A 22,792-nucleotide genomic window follows, 5' to 3' on the forward strand; every position below is an offset into this window, starting at 1 on the left:
CAAGTCTATAAGATAAGGCATATAGCTTCCCATTGTGAAGATGTATCTAGACATGAATTTTAACATGGCTTATTTAATAGATTCCAGATCAGTTTTAACTTTCATTTATTCCGAGGGCTATTTTAAGCCAAAGGCAATATGTGCGACTGAATTACAGATTAAATAACGGAACACAATTTTATGGTGTACTACTCTTTAGTTTTATTACACACATTATCAGATGAAGCTGTGATCTCTACCACTACTAAATGTCGCTAAAGTTTATATTACAGATTAATCTGTGATTGGCACTATATTTTAAACTCTGGTGACACCAGACCCTGGTGACCCTATCGGCTTTATATCTATAATAGGTATAGGAATAAAAGAATGAATCAATTTTGTTTGGCTCTATCAATTGACACCAAATTTGGATTTTATCCACAAGTATTGCACCAAGAAGTGATAAACCACTGATCAAACTGTAGAATTTTCCCGCCACGACTCATTTGATTGGTTAAAATGCCATGCAGAAGATTTCCCGAATTATGACGTCACTTCAAAATCAAAACATTGCCAGCCATTATCTGTCAGCTGGTACACCAACCTTTTCTCTTCCAATATTTCATTGGCTATAATTAAAACACAAAGTATCTCACTGTAAATATATATAATTCCATCCTAAAACGCCTTATATGAAACATATATACTTTATCTGGATCCTAAATAGTTGCAGACACAATTGTACTCATAAAATCGGCCTGATAAGTCTTATTATTTATGGAATTAAGACCTTGACCTGAGAATGATCCCAGACCTTCATGAAATATTAGCCAATCAAAACACCTTTTACAAATAAGGTTGGTCATGAATTTCATGTTATTATTTTTCTTTTGTCTATGCTGTCATTTCCAAGCTGAAATGAGGATTTTCCTCTAGCTAAATGGATTATCAACATGAATAATCATAATCATTTTAATCACCATGTTAAAAACAGGTCGGAGGTGAGTAAAATTTCTACCTGTATAGCAGTAAATATGTAACGGTACATCGATGTTTTTATAACAACCATAGTCTATAAAGACCTGTTATTATTAACCACTTTTACATCAACACAAACCTGACTAATTGATACAAAGTTATTCTTTGTCTGACAGTGAGCTAATATCTATTTTAATAGAGGACAATTGTCTCAGATATTTTCTTCGAAAACCATATTGGGGAGGACAGCCAATATAGATATTAAGTGTGTGGCCAGCTTTATTATCAAGTTTGAGGAAATTTATAAATACAGAAATTGAGGTCAGCTGTTTCCATAGTCTACATGAGAGTTCTTTGTTTAGACAAAACACATGTTTGAACATATAAGAGATCTATAAAGTTGAATTATACTTGTTTCCTGTGCCTGCTACAGATTATTTGATGAAAATATTATTTCATATCTCTAGATGTATTGGCACTCAGAATCAAAAGAAATATGGCATTGAAATAACAGAGTAACCATGTCCTGCTCCAAAACTATAACAAAGAAAAGTAATTTGGACAAATAGGCCAATTGACCTCTTTTATACTATATAGGCTAGAACAATGATTGATCTTCATAACCAGGTCAAAGGAAAATTATTGTTCCGATATGGATACCATATTTCCACTGTCGTTGGTGTTGCCAGAGCCTAATTATGACTAGTGGGGACTGTTGATTCATAGGCTACTCTTTAAGATGTTGAATTATCATTATTATCTGAAATGTAGCTTAAACAATGCTGTTACAACACATAGCAATTCTTTTAGAAGGATTAAAATGGTGGCTGTAGGTCCACAAGAGGATCTTGTTTTAGCAGTGCATATAGGAAGGTACCATTGTTGCATTAACCATTCATGTCTGATTTGGACTCTACGAACTTGATACATATGTCATGAAGTTTTTGTTGTTGATATTTGTCATTTTTTTGTCAGCATGTATTCACCAAATTTCTACTAAAATGTGACACATTAATGTAAGTGGTAATGAGTTGACTTTGAATGTTTGTGAAATTTTCAAGTAATAGTCCTGCTAATAGTGTTGAATGTTGCAGTTTTAATTTTACATTTCACCTACCATGGATGTATTGTGTTGTGTACATGTTACCAGGTATAGTACTATACCTGTACATCATATTAACACCTGTGTATTGTGAAATTTGAACTGTTTATTGAGATATATAGAGGCTAGTGGTGATTTAGAATTTTCAGTCAAAATATTATGAAAGATAAACAGCAGGTCACTGACCAAGTTTTTAAACATTAATGGACATTCACATGAATAGTTAACATTAATATGACACCAATGGTCCCAATATCATTTCACAAATTAATACCATCATACCTGAATATCCAATTAATGTGCGTTTAGACATATCAAGCCATAAAAATTTGGGTTTAATTATGGGGATAGTCATATCAGACTTTGATTAAGTGGAGAGGGATTAGATGGATGTAGGTTATGGGAAGGGTGGAGAAAGCCTGAAAAGATGTTGTATGCTACTAACTACTTAACTAAACGGAAACGGGTTGAAAATTGCTAGTTCTGATTTTGATCAAATAGTTTTTGTATACGATGGATTAGCGCATGCTCTGTTGGAGTTGGATGTAGACTCCTGTTTGATTTACCCCTAGGTGTTGTTGAGCAAGCATCATCTAACTCGGCAAGTCATACTTGAAGGTCTTTCATGTAAAATGAGTAGATAATGGAGCACCATTGTTCTTCCTGGGTTGTACTGACTTGAACATGATAATCAGCTATAAAGTGCATTTCATTCAATGGCTTTATGCAAACAAACAAATGTTTAAATAAAAGGCATGGCAAAGGCTATAATTCTTAATATTTTCTCTTGAGGTCTAAAAGTTGATAGAAATCATTCCATCATAGCTACAAAGCAATTTATAAAATGAATATTTGACATGAACTTTATTAATAATTAAATGAAACTAGTTTAATGTAACTAATGAAAGGAAAAGAGTAGAATTTGATGTATATTTTTCAAATTTTATTGTAGTTATTGTAGACACAAGTCTGTATTACCAGATTTAAAAGTCTTTTTTCGTGATATAAGATATTCTTGTAACGCCCCAACCTTAATTGTAATCAAAGTATAATGTCATAAACTCTACTTTTAAATGTGCCCAACCTTTAAATATTGTATTTGCTTTCAACCAAATTAAAGGATTTTGCATTTGAAAAGTCATGTAAGTATCACTATGACTCAAGTCAAGTTTTATCAGCTGATATATCATCTATATTCCATTAAATGCTTCTTGTTAAAGGGATTGTAAAAAGTTTTCTAAAATTTGTTTGTGTATTGGGGACACTGATAGCATCAATTTGCATCATTCCAATTTTCAATCAGACATCTGTGGTTCATGCAATTCAACTAAGACTAAGTGTTTGATGACGTCGCTAATCGTAAAATATGCTTTATCACATCAGTATCCCTGGGACTCATAACATTTTTAGAAAACCCCTTTACAATCCCTTTAAAGGAAAAGAACATCTACATCATTGAAGAAACAGCCAAATAATTACTGATGTCATTGGAGGTAGGAATCCAGTATGGCTACAAGTTAAACATTTTAAGGCCTATGTTGTCTGAATTCTATGGTCATTCAGAGGTCAAGTTACTGAGATTAAGTATGGTCTAATACCAGTAGGTCAGGTAGAGTATAATAGCCTAGAAATTTCAGTTTACAAAACTCTGGTAATAGTATGAAAGTACATTGAAAACTTTATTATTTTTAAAATAGCATAGGCCTATGTAGTTCTTTGAAACCCCTATAAACTATCATCTTCAAAGGGCATTCCCTACTAAACCATGCAGCATATTTGAAAAGTCCTCCCGGGACTACTGAATAAGCCGTATAAGAAAAAGTTCAATAAACTGGCACCTCTGCCTCAATCTGTCATGAAAATTGAGTCAAAGATCTTTAGTTGGCTGTAATTATTGTGAAGTGAAAATTAATCCCTCTTACTAGTAATGCTCAAAATTCATCTTAGGCCATCTGAAATCCATTGGCTTTTGGGAGCATCGGGCAGCTCTCAGTGGTCCTTACCTTGGAAAGGTACCTCTCATTTTCCTCTCACCCCCATCTCTATTTTAGACATTTTCTGGATATGCCCTTGATTCTCTAAGAGATTTTCACGATATGCTAGTCCCATTTTCAATCCCAATTAATAAACCCAATCACATCAAATTTATGCCCATTGATTAGCTGTTATAAATATATATAACATTGACTGTATTTTGTGAATTTTCTGCTAGGTTGTTAGATAAGAATGGGTCATCTTGAACTGAGGAAATGTGTTGATTATTTAATCATTCAGGGAAAACAAATGTCAAATCTGATATGTCCAAATAATTCTAAAATTTTAATACAATGCTCAAACCATGTTGTTAGAATCATGACTCAGTCATTACATACTTGGTTGAAATCCTGGCACTTTGACACATAAAGGAAAGGTCCATCAGATTGTTATGAATATTATTTTGTGTGTTATGTGTATAACAGTTCAAGTAGCATAACAAACATACCAATCAAAAAAATATTAAAGATAGGCTTCTCATTCAAAAATGTTTTGAAATGGTTTGTGTCTGCATAATGATTTAAAGATCAGCCTGGCATGACTTGTGTCACAGCTCTTTAATTATTTTAAGGAGTACTTTCACAATCTTAGACTCAGAAATGGGAAATGTTCAGCTAGGCTTATCACTTATTGTGTCAGCTTTCAGTCAAAATTGGAGCCTTCTGATCCATAATCCATAATTTATCCATGGTTGTTTGCTGCCAACAACCTCCTGGTTAGATGAACTTCATATTACTTTTATTTAGTTGTAAGGCCTTTTCCCTCCAGACCTTGCACACAGCAGACTTCCTATCTGGACCTTGTCAACAAGTTATACAATATTCAGGAAGGGGAGAGACTAATGAGGATAGAAATGGAAAGTGGAATTTGCGGTTTGAGGAATATTTGAGGGGATATAACATGAGTTTCATACAGCTCTAGTAGTGAAGACAAGTTATATCGAGAACCAAAACCCCTCAATTGCAGATTGTTGCCTATCTTTTACATTCATTTCAGTCTACCAAGGTCTGATTATGTTGTAGCAGTTTCTTTAATTTTTACTGATAATCTTTGACATATTCTCTTTATATTTGTGACTCAGAAAGATTCTCTGAAATTGTCAGAATTAGATATGACCAGGTTCAAATCACTGCATGTTAGTATGAATATCGGTGGAAAGCTATGATTATATTGATCTGATAGTCTTAAAATAGACAGTGGACATAATGACAGATAGTTTCTTGGTCTATTATAGTCTTTAGAGACACAATGTTCTAAATAGTTCATCACTTGTTATTGGTGACAAACATGACCTACATTTATTTGTTTTAATTAAATAGGTTAAAGAGTTGGTTTGTTTATAGACAGCTATATTGATAGTAATTATTCTAGGTGGGTAATTATTGGTGTCATAGGAACCTAGGCTGGGGGATTTGTATGGGGGTGACATGTTCTTAGTTTTGGATAAAATCTCATAGATACCATGAAAATTTGAATTTTTGTGTATTGTGAAATGTTTATCATCTTCATCATTTTGGAAAGAAATCCCATGAATGTGCACTTTGTAGTTTATGGCATATCTCAAGATGTGGGCATTAAGTTTATCAAAGTTTAGAACCAAAATAACTTATCTTATTCTCATTTACTTACTTAGAACCTTACACTAGCTGTCAGTCAAATGTCTCATGATTGAATATTTCTTAATGAAATAAAGTTTCACTTAATAGAAAAGTTAACTAATGCTGATTGGATGAGAAAGTAGATTAGGCTAATGTGTATCCTTTTTCTCACTACTCTCTTGTTTGGTGGCTTCCATTAAATTTATGCAGAAAAGTAGGACGTAAAACTCCATTCATTTCCATTAAATTTATTAAAACACTTTTTAATTTAGTAAACGAATAAAGTTTACGATTAATACAATACTTTGAACTATACTAGTAGCTACATAAAAAAAAGGCATTTCATAGAGATGTTTGTTAGCTCTTCAGACTTTCCCTTTTGCTATATGACTTTTGTTCATTAGAACAGAAACACTTGATCTACACCAGTAACATCATTTTGATACCATGGCCCAGACATTATATTTTTTTAATAATGAAATTTCAATGCATGATTTTTGTTTAATGTTTAAGGAATTATAGGCAAACTATTGTCTGCTTGTTATTTGGCTGATACTATATTTTTGACTTTATCTTTGTTTCAGATACACACTGTATATGATGATGATGCTCCAATTAATAAAAAACTACCAAAAGAGTTATTGTTAAGGTAATAGTTAATATTTTAGTTGTACATTTTGAAATTATTCCATATTTCTTTTCTTTTCAATAAAAGAAAAGTAAGTAATAAAAATCTGAATCACAAAACTTAAAATCCAAAACAAGAACTTTCTCATGAGGATATATTCTTTTCATTGATGAGGAAGTATTGATATTTAATACACAAATAAACACTGTTCTTGATTTGGATATTAATATCTTTAACAGGAAAATATGACATTTGTCATGTCTGATATAGTGACAAGTATTTAGATATTATAAGTTGTAAGATATCCTTCTATCTATCAGTGGAATTTGTGTGAAAAAGGTTTGTAATGATTTTAAATGGAAATGGCAAATATCGTATACATTTTAAAAAGATGATGTTAGTTTCCATTAGACATTGTTTGATCATTATTTTCACAGCCAGGAATTCTTTTTGTAATACATGTATTACATGTAGGTCTACTGGTAGCATTTAATTTAGATTTAGAAACATCATTTTACCTTGACATTATTTTTGATTCAATCAATACTAAAGAATGACAATATTAAAGTATTTTGGACCCCCAAATTTGAAATATCAGGCACTGTTTTTAGAGTTATATCATAGCCTGTATAGATTTGTTAATTTTTACTGTGTCATGTAGCATATGATAAATAATTAATTTACATAGCTTAAGGCTTATTTTTTAAAAAAAGGAAAAAAAGCAATTTGGAGCTTAAAATTCACGAATTTACACTGAAAAAATCTCCAGATTTTTCAAGGCAAATCTCCAGATATTTTTTCCTGACCTGTACACGTGTATGGCCAGGATAGTTTTTTAATTGGTCACTTCACTAAGCCTACTAAGATTACTAAAAAACAAACTTGGAAAATCATGCCTCCAGGAGGATCATGTGGAAATGTCATTTATTCGCATCTTTTTCTTTCTATAAATCTGTTTTTTTCTGATATTGATGAAACGTTGTAAGTTTATATATTTTGATTACATCTTGATTAGGGCGGGGTATCGATTACAAAATTGGGATCGATTATCGATGGCATTTAAAATTAATTAAAATAATTTAATTGAGAAACCCTATGAAAATGAAATGAAATGAAATGAATGGAGTTTTACGTCCTACTTTTCTGCACCATGTGGGCTAATGAAGATGGGCAACGCCATGCAGGGTGCAATGAGGGAAATTTTGTCGGGACAGCGGCATTAGCCTGCTCTTTTTCGATTTCCAACTGTCGAGGGCTCTTTAACGTGCACAGCCTGTAGCACACGGGGCCTCGGTTTATTGTCCCATCCGAACGACTAGACGCTTTTTCCATGTCAGCCCCTCGTACCTGCATTACTGACAGGGGGAAACCGGGTTGAAAAAATCCGAAGGTATTATCTCGACTTATGCCGGGATTGAACCCTGGACCTTCAGGTTAGCGAGCAAGTGTCTAACTCACTGAGCCACCGCGGCTCCGAGAAACCCTATAAATACTAAATTAAAAACATGCCTAATGTCTTAATTTCAAGGGTTATTTCTGCGTCATAAAAGTATATTCTTGCTTTGATCGGTTATGATAGCTTATCGTGGGTAATTGTGGAAGAGATTACTACTAATTAACAGGTACAGTGGAAAAAATGTTACTTTGACATATGATCGATTATGAAATTTGATAATCAATAATCGAAATTATAAATTCCTAGCGGCGATTATCGATGTTTTCAGTAATATTACTTAACTTGACAGCTTTTAAGTTATTGCTCGGTATGGACGTATATTGTACTGGAATCTACAGTTTTAATCAATTTTGAAAAAATTTATTATGTATGTAAACATAAATATAAAATGAAGATCCAGTTTTCAAGAATATCTATCTGCATAAAAACAAGCCCAATGATTTAACCACTGCTGTAATGACAAAGAATCTTGCCTCAAGGGTCTCCTCCTCCAGTGAACTTAATTAGGGAAAATTCAATAGCTCCTGTAGTTATAAAGTAATTTTCATGAAATTTAGTTTGTAGACACAAGTCTTAAAAATAAAGATCAGGTGAGAAAATCTCTTGTTTGCCACAGTGTATTTGGATTTGATCCAATACGTTTTCACTAGCTGTAGTGAATTTTTTGGAGTATGACTCTATGTTGGTGTTTAACCACTTAGGGTAAACACTGATAATTGAAATTATTAAGTTATGTTCAGTATCTGAACTCAACTTAACAATAGGACTATGTTTTGATATTGATGACATTTAGTAATGACTTCACAGTTTTCAACAGCTGTCAGCTAAAATAATTAGCTTTGATTGTATTAATATAATTTGAATTGAATTTCAATTGATTTTAACTGATTTGCAAAAATGAATAAAAAAAATATGTTTTGTTTATTTGGTTGTGAATAAGCTTAGACCTACAATAGACTTTGCATAAATCTGATATAATATAGGTTTTCTTATATCAAAATAAGACAAAGTTTGATAATTTTCTCCGATAGTTTTATTGTCTCCCATACAGACCGTCATCATCCAATCAGATTCCTTTCCTTTTCAATTGCATGCTCTGTGCATGATTATTGACAAGGTGGAAAATGACCGACTGGAGTATTTTCTCTCCTCGTGTGCCCATACTAGTTGTTGAAACTCAAGACAAGACCCTAATTGACGACGAAAGTCTTCGACCAAGACCGCTCGTGTGCCCGCACCTTTAAGGATTGAATTGGGTGGCATTGTTGGTCTGTAAAACACATATTCCCCATGTCAAGGGTGATAACTCTAAAACCAAAGACACTATACAAATGTAGGTAATAAATGCATACCAAGTTCATTAAGAATGGATAAAAGCTGTATGCTTTATCACTTTCACATACTAAGATTTTTGCCTGAGTAATGAAAATAATTAAAACTATTAACAATATCTCATCAACATACATTATAAACATACAAAGGTTTGTCAGAATCTGATAAAATCTGTATGCTTTATGGTCTTCACAAGCAAAATTGAAAACACAGACAACATTATAATTTGGGTGTATAAAACATGAAAATAAGCTCATGGTGAAAAATGTGACAATGAAACTTGTGAAAGTTTAATACTTTGTAATATCCATCAAACAAGGATTATTGCAGCTATAGTTAATGGAAAATATATATTAATTCAAATTTATGTTTTGGGAGTAAGGATTATCTCCTAACTCCTATTTTGAAGCTATCTCTCAGAGTAAAAGGCTTTTTGTATGATATATAATATGATTCAAAGAAAGATTTCAAATTTCATGCATAATTGATAATCATAATAACCATTATATGAAATAGTTTTCACTCATTGTTTGGGAAGCATTAATCAAGAAAAAGTGTTTCCAGATAAGACTAACTATATTGGCCCGTATGCACCAAATGAAATTAAGCCTAATATAATTCTGTTCTGACCGAATAACATTTTAGTTTAATTCTATATTTTGTATGCACCACATAGAAATACCTATTTAGCTAATTTAATGCTAAACTTAAAGTTGGTCGAGACCAGTTTTAACTTTTAATTCTATTTGTAAATCAGTAGAAATTCCTTTTGTGGCTCTTCGATGTTTCAAAATGGACGATAATTTCGACGATATAGATGAACTTGGTGAAATCAACAATGTTATTCCCATCAATAGACATGTCAGGGATGGCCTGGACCCCTTCACATGGTTTTCGGTGTTGACTATTACTAATAGTTTGCAAAAATGAAACATGACATGGATTCCATATCAAATTTATTTGACGTTCATTTGCTCCTTCGAAGAATAGAAAGAACTAAAGATATCGTTTGATCTTACTCTTGTTGATAATTATCATATAAGACACCAGATGAGTGTCTGTAGAGTTTCGGACTACAAGACATCCACACTACATACAGCAGTGATTAAAATGTTAAATAAGAAATTTGTCTTAGTGACCAATCTTTAGGCTCTTTTGTCATATATAGATTGTGTATAGTGTGTGGTTCGAATGGAATATAGAATTTCAATTACAGTACAGATAAATATATTTAGTTAATTGTTATAGTTGGTCAATACAAAAAATACAATTATCTTTAAATACATTTAACTAAATCTATTGAAGGTTTAAAATAATTCTGTTCTTCTTAATTTGATTTTATATGATGCATACGGATATAAAACTTATGGTACCAATGTGCTGTGGGCCACAATTTGGTTGATTTGGGTACGCACTTTGGCAAATCACTAAAGTAAATATGTATTGTTGTCAAATTATTGTAGGTATTTTGTTTATATAAATGCACACTTTGATCTATATTGCTACTATTTGCTTAAATAAAAACACCTCAAGTAAGAGATAAAAGACATTTTGTCTGTTAATATTTTCTTTCAAAATGATAGACTGTAAAAATCTTATGGAATATTCCATTTTGTTTTTCTGCCTGTTACTGCTAGTCAGTTTGTCCTATTGGGCTGTTTAAAAGCAAAATTATGTCTTTTTGTGAGAAGATTAAAAAACATAGCTTATTACTTTACAAAATTTTATAAAATGGTTACCTTAGTAACAGCAATGTAATTTTTATTTTTTTTATGATAAGATTGTAGAATTTCATGATGTGTAAAAATCAATAGAAGACAATTAAAATACTGCAGAGTTTTTTCAGGAATGCTGTTTTTTTTTATTATTTTTTTTATGAACTGCTGTTATCAGAACTTAATGTTCTGTTCGCTTTTCAGTAAATATATTTGATAAGAATTCTAATTTTCCAAGCAAGATAGTTTGTATGATTCCTACAAAAACATTTTAATAGTAAGGTAGAAATAGATGCTCATTTTGGGGGTAAATTCAGTTAGTGAAATACAATTTACAATGAAAGAAATATTTCAAGTGCTAAAAAGTTTCTTTTGCTGCAAACACAAGATCTACGAAATTTCATTTTATCACAAATTGTGACTCACAATAAAAAAAAACTCTGCTATGAAAATTTCTCTCAGAAGTATTTGGAAGGATCTACTGGTACTAGCTATAAAGATTGTAGAACTATAAAGAAGGTTCTTATAATTGTGAATATGGCTCTTTTGGCTGTAATATCTATACATGTAAAGATAACTTTAGGAGATATAAAAGAAGGTTCTATTAGCTTAGATTTCTCTAAGAGCTTTAAAAAAGGCTCTCCTGCTTTAAAGGTGGATAAGATCTAGCAGCTGGAAAAAATGCTTTACTGGCTGTAAAGATAGCTTAAATTGATGCAAAGAAGGCTCTATAAGCGATAAATATTTCACTATAGCTATATTAACATTCTACTAGCTAGATAGCTCTAGCAGCTGTAAAAATGACTTTTGTGGCTGTAAAGATAGCCCTATAAAAAAGACTCTATTAGCTGTAAGATCTATAATAGAGGCATCTATTTATTGTAAAAATGACCTTTGGTCTTTCAAGATATCTCTGTAACATGTAAAGATAAGGTTAGGAGCTCTACTATCTATAATGTAGTTTAAGTTAGTTTTGCCATCCTGTATAAGACAAGTTATGATTTTGATCGCTCAAGGCCTCACTGTCAGGTTGTAGCATATTAAGAAAGAAGTTGTTATAAGATATAAGATTAATAGTCTGTTTATTTTATTTTCAGGATATTTTCATTTTTAGACGTTGTTTCGTTATGTAGATGTGCACAAGTTTCAAAGGTGAGTAAAATTATTAATGTATATTTAATTGGTCCATCACAAAACCAGATATTGAAATTAAAACACATACAACTTTAACTCAAATTATGTGATATTTTTTTTCGAAAAATGTAAGATATCCACATACGCATAAAAATTGAATAGAACTAATGATAGTAACCTATATGTGTCATAAAAATTTGAAATTATTCAAGAGAGTTAAAGTACCTCAAGTGAAATTTTATTGGAAAACATATATATAATGTGGTTGAAGTAAAGTAAGAAACATGACAATCTACCTTGTCTTGAAATATTGTATAAAATAAACTATTGACATTTGTATTTTTTAGTTTTGGAATATTTTAGCGTTAGATGGTAGTAATTGGCAGCGTGTGGATTTATTTGATTTTCAGAAGGATGTTGAGGTTAGAAATATATATCTTTCTTTATATATCTACAAAAATCATGTTTTAATTTTTTCAATTTGTTATCAATTCAATAAGATCACCTAACACCTAATAAACTGAGATTATGATAAATGTGGCCTGTGAACACTATAGATGTAACAATTTATGTCAGAATTTTGCGTGAAGGTAAATATCCACAATCCATACATATTGCGATATACTTACAAATTATTGAGTTGACAAAGACATTCATAAGACATTTTCTTTTGATTCTATTTTAATTTTGCTATCAATGACAATAATGTAGTCTGATTCCCAAATGGCTTGACGAAAAAAACTTTTATATTGGATTGTCTCATAAATTTTTGATTTTAAAGCATTATGAAAATGTATGTAAGTCTCAATGGGTGAATGATATTTTAATCTAATTGAGTGCAATGTCTTCACATGAAGACTTTATATTTTATAGCTAGGATTTGAATGATGTGTTATGGTGTCAATCACTGTCATGCATTGCTCTGAGCTCATATTTCATTTCCATTTCTTTTCATTTAGAATTAACATACAGAAATTGGAATGATCCAAATCACATACACTTTATCAATATACCAAAATACAATGCCAGTTATTATTTATGTTTTACAGTTATTTCATTCATGATCTGAAATTATTTTTCTGTCATGCTGTTTTTTACTGGATAAAGAGTAACAGTCTATGTTTTGTTAACGATGATTATGTTATTTTCTAGGGACCGGTTGTAGTAAATATATCAGAGAGATGTGGTGGATTTTTAAAATCGTTAAGTTTGCGTGGATGTCAGTCTATAACAGATAAAGCATTACAGTAAGTTCTTTTTCTATGTGAACTTTTTTCAGATCTGGTGTAATTCATTTTCAAGTTTGATAGAGTTATGGTGTTCAGATGGTAAATGACTAATTTTTCTCATCATTGAAAATTTTGATCATCTCACCATTTCTATGTTCAAAAGTCTGATCATCTCATCATTCTTTATTCAAAGTCTGATCATCTCATCATTCAAAAGTCTGATCATCTCATCATTCAAAAGTCTGATCATTTCATTATTCAAAGCTCTGATCATTTCATTATTCAAAAATTAGGATCATCACATTATTCAAAAATTAGGATCATTTCATTATTCAAAGGGTTGATCATTTCATTATTCAAAAGTCTGATCATTTCATTATTCAATAGTCTGATCATCTCAATTCAATAGTCTGATCGTCTCATAATTCAAAAGTCTGATCATTTCATTATTCAAAACTCTGATCGTCTCATAATTCAAAAGTCTGATTATTTCATCATTCAATAGTCTCATCATTTCATTATTCATAATCTAAAGGATATGGTTGTTTAGAGGTATGGCTACTGACCAGCTTGTTGACTGGATCCATGTTGATTAATCCACTAAACATCTCAAATTTATATTCTTTTATTGTCTGATTACATGTTCTATATTCTTTTTTTCAGAATTTTTGCTAATTCTTGTAAAAATATTGAAGTACTTAATTTAAATAATTGTAAGAAGATAACTGATATGTAAGTATGTAATAATCATATCAATGTAAAATTATAAGAAATGTGGCCTCCCACAAGGAGATGTAGGAGGTGTAGAATTGTTTGCATATGGTGTTCTTTCCTAAATAACTTAGAGGTTATATAACAGAGAATTCTCTAAAATTTTCACAATATAATTGATTTCAGAACGTGTGAAAGTTTAGGTAAAAATAGTAAGAAATTGTTAAAGTTGAATATTAGTTCCTGTTCAGAGATAACTGACAATTCTTTAAAAGCTGTAAGGTAAGATTTACCCTGATGTTTACATACACATTCTTTTACTTCAGAACTTTGAGCTGGGCTTAACCATATCAAATGCTAAGAAATCTTGACAATCACCTTAATGATGCAGGCTCACGAGCGGACTTCTTTGGAGATTTTTGTCTCCAATTACAGTCTTGAATAGAATCTCGCTTGTGCCCATGCCTCCACCACATGATTATTCCGTCCCCAACAGGATTTATAATAGCTTTAATTAACAAACTTTATGGTCAAACAAAAAATGGTCAATCCGCGTTCTGGAGGTGCATTTCTATTAAAATCTATGGACTTGGTGTACTTTCATTTTTATTGTGACTGAGATGCTTGTCTTAGACATTCTCGATTCCATGTTGATCTCTACAATGATTATTGGGACAATGGTGCCCACCGTACGATATCGGAAGCTTCCTTCATGCTTATCCATGCTTTTGTCCATCTTAACATCCTCTGTGTTTATTTTCTGTTGCTGTAACAGCTAAGTAAGAACTTCTTTCTGGTGTGATGGGGCTATAATGAATCAATCTAATTGTGATCTATGTATGATATGACTATTGTAGCGATGGGTGTAAGTTATTAGAGTCTCTAGATATATCATGGTGTAGTAAATTATCAGATAATGGTTTGGAAGCTTTAGCTCATGGCTGTCCTAAATTATCATCATTTATTTGTCAAGGTTGTAATCAGGTGAGTTTTTTCTATTTTTTGGTTTTCATTTTTTATATTTCAGATTTTATTTAGATAAATTTGTCCACTTGTACTTTTGATGGATTCTTTACCTTTAAATAAAATGGTGTTTAACGTACTAATTTTCTGCACCTGTTTTGGCAAACAATCTGCAGTGTGCAATAAATGTGATTCAGTCTTAACTGATAGTTGAAATTGTTTTTCAGATAACTGATGTTGGTATTATTGCTTTGGCTGAAAATTGTGTTAATTTAAACAGATTAAAGTTATTTGGATGTGAGGTAAAATTTTAATTTCCAGATTGAATTAGATTTTTTTTAAGACAAAATAGAATTTTAAATTTTAAGATTTTCAAAACTTCCATTGACTCTTAACATTTTACACTCTTGGTACTCCCAGTGTAGACTTTCTCTCTATTGATATTAATGAAAAACCAAGAATGATTTTACAATGTTATAGAAATTGATAAATCAGTATAATAAAGGAAATGGATTTTAACACAATTCTTTTTCATACTTTTCCAAATATATCAATCATTCAGAGAGTATTTGTATGCTCAAATAAATCCCCTCAAACTCTTGAGTGTAAACAAAATTGCAAGTCATATAACTTAAAATGTATGTATGTGCATGCTGCTTTAGTAATATCACATATTTATTTTACCAATTGAGTGGTCACTTGTTTTGATATGATTAAAATTAAATTTGACATTGTTTCTCTTGCCAGAGATTGCTATTGTCTCTTTCTACCCAGTAACAGTCCATGCTATAATTTATGTGTTTCAGCAATTAACAGATGATTGTATTCATGAAATAGGACGGAAATGTCATAATTTATTTTATCTGTGTGTATCAAATTGTCCTAGATTAACAGATGCCTCACTTATATCATTAGGAAACTGTTCAGAGTTGGGGTAAATTACATTTTGATTTCTTTCTTAAAACAGCAATTTTGAAAAAAATATTTGAATATCATTTCTTTTTTTTCAATTTTATGGAATAACTTTATTGCATTAAGCATTTTTAAGTATAACATAGCAATAAAAAGTTAAACTCTTATCCAAACTTAAATAACAATGATATTTCATTTTAATTACCTTTAACTTTAAAATATTTATAGTGTATTAGAAGTTGCTGGATGTAACCATTTAACAGACAATGGTTTTCAAACATTAGCCAGAGTAAGTCACTTATTTATTTATACAAATTAATCTATAATGGCTACAAATTCATTACAAAACTAGTGAAATGAGTAATTTGTGTTGTCAAGTAATAAATCAGCAATATTAGTTGTCAAGAGAAGAATATTTAGTAGGCAATATGAGTTGTCAAGAGAAGTATATTAAATAAGCAATATGAGTTGCCATGAGAAGAATATTAAAAAAGCAATATGAGTTGTCAAGAGAAGAATATTAAATAAGCAATATGAGTTGTCAAGAGAAGAATATTAAGTAAGCAATATGAGTTGTCAAGAGAAGAATATTAAATAAGCAATATGAGTTGTCATGAGAAGAATATTAAAAAAGCAATATGAGGTGTCAAGAGAAGAATATGAAATAAGCAATATGAGTTGTCAAGAGAAGAATATTGAAATGAGCAGTATGAGTTGTCAAGTGAAGAATATTGAAATGAACAATATGTGTTGTCAAGAGAAGAATATTAAATGAGCAATATGAGTTGTCAAGTGAAGAATATTGAAATGAACAATATGTGATGTCAAGAGAAGAATATTAAATGAGCAATATGAGTTGTCAAGAGAAGAATATTAAATGAGCAATATGAGTTGTCGAGATGAACAATATGAGTTGTCAAGTGAAGAATATCGAAATGATCAATGTGTGTTGTCGAGATGAACAATATGAGTTGTCAAGTGAAAAATATTGAAATGATCAATATTGAAATGAACAATATGTGTTGTCAAGATGAACAATATGAGTTGTCAAGAGAAGAACATTGAAATGAACAATATGTGTTGTCAAGATGAACAATATGAGTTGTCAAGAGAAGAATAATGAAATGAACAATATGTGTTGTCAAGATGAACAATATGAGTTGTCAAGTGAAGAATATTTAAACAAGCAATATGGTCTCTAATAACTATTTTTGCATGTCTTTACTATTGCTTTATTAAGATGATACTGGCATTTTTGCTGCTATATGTTTAGAGTGTACAACAAAGCTGATTGATAATTATTTATGTTTTATAGACATGTAATAAATTAGAGAAGATGGATTTAGAAGAGTGTATACAGGTAGTTAAGAGTTTTCATCATGTTCTACTGTCTCATATCTGGCTTCTTAAAGCACAATTAAATACTGCATTGTGATATCCTTTGAATTAAAACCTGAAATGTTTTAATAGATGGGCTGCAGTGTGTAATAAGGGAAATCTGTGATCTGCTTCCTATCCTTGGCCAACAAAAGATTAGTGTGAAATTCCAAACTATTGCAACATAATGTATATGATAAATTGATGTTTTTGACACTATTTCAGATAACTGACGCAACACTAGCTCATTTAGCAACGTATTGTACCAAATTATCAGCCCTTGTAAGTCTTAAGTTTCAGTAGGTCTTAACTTTAAGTATAGCCCTGAATATACCAAAATGTGGAACATAGAAGTTTTTATAATCGGTGGCTAATCTCCATAAATGTTTATGAACTATCTTGCTAACACTCCTATTAGTGTTATTGCTTGTGTATCATGATATTATGATAAATCATCTGTAAATATGACAACAACTGCAGGCCTGTTTCACTTCTGAAAAAGTTTTAAAACTTTAGCATCTTGGACTTACTTTCCATAAATTTCCATGTGTAATTACAGCATATAGCTTTTGATATACATGTATTGATAATTTGTAATTATTGTATAATTTTGTAGAGTCTTTCTCATTGTGAATTAATAACAGATGAAGGCATTCGTCATATTGGATCTGGACCTTGTGCTACAGAATATTTACAAGTTTTAGAATTAGACAATTGTCCTTTAATAACTGACGCATCATTAGAACATTTAATGGGATGTCAAGGTTTAGAACGTATAGAGTTATATGATTGTCAGTTAATAACTAGAGCTGGTATACGGAGATTACGTGTAAGTTTATTTTTCTTATTTCACAAACTCATAGTCTATTATGATGTATTATAATAGTGCTCAATACATCAATTGTAGATCGATATATATAAAATTTGAAATTGAGTGAGGGGCTGTTTAGATTAAGTTAGCCACTGAATAAGTAGTATCATATTGGAAATAATGTAAGTCAACCATTTCATTTATTGATTATAATCATTTCATCTTTACAGACACATTTACCAGATATTCGAGTCCATGCTTATTTTGCTCCAGTCACCCCTCCACCATCAGTAGGGGGTGGAAGACAGAGATATTGTAAATGTTGTGCCATACTTTGACGGGAAACATAATCAGGGGTAATAACTCTGTTTTAATTCCACATTGCTTCAGTCATTCTCAAAAGTGGTAAATCAAATTTACCGTCATATACTGGACCAAACATGGCATATCCATTTGTGCTTTCTATATCATACAGATGACTTGTAGTGGAGTGACGATATAAAACTATAAAAAGTATTTTAAACGTGGAGGTGATGTGTATATGGTTTTAAACAACTGATACAAGATTTTATATTAAACATTGTGATGTTATATCATTGCTTGTGAACAATCATTTAAAGCCATTTAATTCTTTCATATCAATTTTGTGATTTGGAGATTAGAATAGTACCAGCATTTTGGAGTGAAATACACCTTGTGACGAAAATATACCTTACTGTGATACAAAAAACTCAAACTTGACTCTTTATCAGACTCAAACTTGGAGACAATCAGAAAGTTAACAAGCTGGAGCTATTTTAGATATATTTTGGAGATTGTTTTTAATTCTGATTACTACTATCTGTACTGTCTTCTATAATTGTTGTATATAGATGTATATAGAGAAAGAGATAGATGTAAAACTGATATACAATATAAATCATATGACTGTTATGAGACTAGTTCAGGTATGAATTTATAATGTAGATATCATTTAACTTGGTAAAGTTAAGATCAGTGCCCTTAATCTTAATTACTTAAGAAACTTGAATTAAACTTTCTTTTTTTATTCTTGGAAGCCTGAAAGATTTTTCGTTGTTTTGATATTAGGTGATTTGTTTCAAAAATTACAGAAAATTGTAGAAATACATGTAAAAACGCCTAAAAAATATTATAAGTTACAAAGCAGTGTTTGACCATCTTTAGCATTTTGTATGACTCACAAACAATTATGATTAAAATTAATTTTAGGCTATTTACCATGCCAAAATAAACTTAAAACATTGTGACCTTTTAATGAATGCTGCAAGTAACACATTGACCAGTTATGTTAAGTCATGTATTTATGGAATCAGTATCTTTTAAAAACTTTCCACTGCAGTTTACTAGGATTCTTGAGTTCTAGAGATAAGTTGATCACAATGTTTCCAAAGACAAACAGAATTTTGATTCCATACACACAAATTTTGTGAATCTACCAAGTGGACTCTCTCCCCTATTTTCTTTGACATGAAATTCTTGTTGATTCCATCCTTGAAACTCTCAACCACTTTGTATAATGAATGTGTCAAATTTGGTCTGTACAAGAAAATAGTGGTCATAGACCTAGGTATATATGTAAGTAATAAAAGGCCTATTCCAGACACAGCAGACTTAATAAATAATTAAATGGCCTCTCATATATATTGATTTATATGATTGTCATTATTATCTTTAAATAACGGCCTGAAAGCTCTTTTATGTTGTAAACCTAATTTATTGTGCTATTTATTATAGTGAGATGGTACAAATAAACAGTTAGTAATCAAACTTTGTGTATAAACCCACTGGATGGTTAAATATTGTCTCAAAATGACTGTATCAAGAAAATAATTCAGTGCAATGATCTGTTTTATTTTGTATTGTCAATATAGTACCATTTATTATTCTGTGTTAAAAAATACAAACTGATGAAATACAATGATACACATGTTTGTACATACATACATATATTATGATATATAGCAAATAGAGTTGTTCTCAAGCAGTTGACCATCAATTTGTAAATGAAAATGTTATTAATCCGGTGTACATTAACTTACATTTTGATATATCAATTTGTTCTCAACAGTCTACTACCTGAGAATGACCCTATAAGCTTAAGAACAGGTCATACCTTAAGATTAAGATTAAGATTATGGTGGCAGACACTTTAGTTAGTGGAAATAAAAAGTCAGACTTGAGATACTAATGCTGTGGGCACACGACCCATCTTTGTGGCAGATTTTGTCACTGACACAAATCTTAAGTAAAATCTGAAGAAAGAGTGTCATCATCCAATCAGATTCATTTTCCTTCAATTGCATGATCCTCATGTGATTATTGACTTAGTGTAAAACAACCAACTTGATTTTTTTATCTTCTCATGTTCCCCCAGTGGGTTGGTGAAATTCTTGACAAGATGGTTTGTGTGTTTTGGCATAAGTTATCTTACATGATAGAGACTAATATGGTAATCACATACATACGTCTTGGTACCAATATATTATGAAAAATAACAGGTGTCTAAAACCATCTACCATAGCTAACTCATTGTGACTAATATTTGTTAATATACAGATTAATGTGTTATATTTAAACTCTCATATACAGCTTCATGTAATTTCTTATAATGACTTGTTATTTTTATATGCCTACATCAATATATATTATCTAGTAAACCAGGACATGGGCAGACACATTCGCTTTGCTTGGCTTCAGTTTTTCAGATGTTTAAACTATTATTGCATTCTTCTTTGTCGTTAGAATTCTGTGCTTTTTGTATTGACATGGTTTTATTTTGAGAATTATTTAGGATTTTATAATTATCTTCCCAACACAATCCACATTGATTTGCTAGACAGAAGATATTTTGTACTATTTGTACCACTACTTTTAGATTTGATGATGTTTTGGGCTCAGGCGCCTTCAAAGTAATTTTTGACTATTTGATTATAGCAAATTTTATTTTATTGGTCAGGTTAACTAGCACTGTTTTCATTCAGTTACTGTGGTTTGTTTAAACTTTTTAAAATAAAAGTTATGAGGTTAGATGAACTAACTGAATGACATGTATTCATGTATTATGAGTACAAGGGGGTACAAATAGTTCATATACCACATTTCATTGCTGTGGCATTCTCCTTCTGAGTCATTCTACAGCAATGAAACTCTGTATATATTAAATGGATTCTAAAGAGGTTTTTTTTTATGTGTATCGCAGACAATGATAGCATAAATTTGCACCTTCAATCAGAGATCTGTGGTTCCACTAAAACTAATTGTTTGATGCGTCACTAATTGCATTTTATCTCTTAAGGCCCTTCACGATTAGTGAAGAAATCCAAAGGAATTGTTTCTTTTCAGATCAACTGACACTGACTGAGGGATTCAAGACTTTAAAAAGTAGAACCAGAAACATTACCTTTGGCTTTAGAGGGTTATTTCCACTGCATCGACTGCCATTTGGTCTTGGGCACGAAGTAGTAACCCGACACTTGAGTGGGGAATGTTCAAGGAAACTGGCTAGGTCTGGTTTTCAAGTGTCAAGTTTTCCTTCGACATGACCAGTCTGGTGTTTTGATCAAGGAAGTTAAGGGCAGTGTCTCTGGTTCTACTTTGACTCACTTAATCAGCATCAGTTGATCTGTAAAGAGACAGTATCAGAAAACGCCAAATTTAATGTATATCAATTCTATTACTGTGGCATAACTCCTTCTGTGTCAACCTACGAAGGTTCCAGCACCCGCTCGTGTATGTACAACCCTTAAGTTATAAATTCCTCCAACTCTGCACTGATATATTTGACAAAGCAAACAGCGTGAACTATAGGAGAGATCAAATGAGCAGACCTCCAAATAACAATATTAGACAGTTTCTTGATTTGATTCAGTTTTGTATAGTGTATTATAAATGCTGTTCATTTTGTTTTTTTTGCTTTCTTTTAATTTATTAGATATTTAACTGTGATAGATATTTCTTGATATTATTTTATTCATTCTTCTTCACTTTATTCTTTTTGCAAGACTCAACTAAGAATATAGAATAACTTAACAGACATTAAAGCTCAAGCAGAATTCATTTATACATGCAAGCCTGTTAATTCAGGCAAATTCATAACTTAATTGACTGGTCCTTATTTACAATGATATAGTCTTTGTTCATCAGTCGACTTAACTATAATCCAATGAATCGATTAAAATAAGTAATATGGCCTTATATAGAGATTCTATTCTTTAGTCATAGCTCCTGTTAAATCTAACTAATGAATATAGTCTTATTGACCAAGTTTGACTTTAAATTTTATGTTAGAGATAGTATCCTTCCAGTTAAGATCAAGTATGAATTCTGTGGGTGCATATGATTCAAGAAATATGAAAATGATTTTACTGCTTGTCAATGATTGACTCAATTTTATTTGATCCTTCAGAACTAATTGAAATGAGATCCTACAAGGTGTATTCATGTTTTGGTTTAAGCAGTATATTTAATACAAGCAATGCAGACTATGCCTGTCTTCGGCTTGTATTATATACTTAAGTTGTGTGCTTAGCTTCAAATGTGTGCTAATGCACATTAATGATTATATTAGCTTTATGTCATAACTTCTATTCATTACTAACTACATGGGATATTGTCGTCAAATTATTTGCTTTATTTGCTCACTTTTCAAAAGTGAAATCTTCAACCAGATTTCCTAACCATACCATTAAAACAAGAAAATTTAGAAAGACCCTATGAATGTTTTTGTACAATAGCAAGGAAAGGGATATCAAATTTTCATTCAGTTTAACAGTAACTGGGCCTTATCTGCTGATAAACCAATATTTTGAC

General features: G+C 31.1%; 1 protein-coding gene across 1 annotated transcript; it reads left to right on the plus strand.

Moving 5' to 3' along the window:
• Positions 1-40: 40 nt before the first annotated feature.
• Positions 41-18,300, plus strand: LOTGIDRAFT_156971 (hypothetical protein; the record flags this gene model as incomplete). Its single annotated transcript, XM_009048237.1, has 14 exons — positions 41-91; positions 6,279-6,343; positions 11,923-11,977; positions 12,307-12,381; positions 13,112-13,206; positions 13,852-13,920; positions 14,086-14,181; positions 14,757-14,883; positions 15,669-15,796; positions 16,003-16,063; positions 17,090-17,134; positions 17,377-17,433; positions 17,768-17,980; positions 18,193-18,300. 14 exons carry the CDS (start codon positions 41-43, stop codon positions 18,298-18,300), a joined length of 1,245 nt encoding a protein of 414 aa, XP_009046485.1.
• Between the last annotated feature and the right edge of the window lie 4,492 nt (positions 18,301-22,792).

This window comes from Lottia gigantea, assembly GCF_000327385.1.
Source record: "Lottia gigantea unplaced genomic scaffold LOTGIsca_12, whole genome shotgun sequence".
In the NCBI taxonomy this organism is placed as follows: Eukaryota; Metazoa; Mollusca; class Gastropoda; family Lottiidae; genus Lottia; species Lottia gigantea.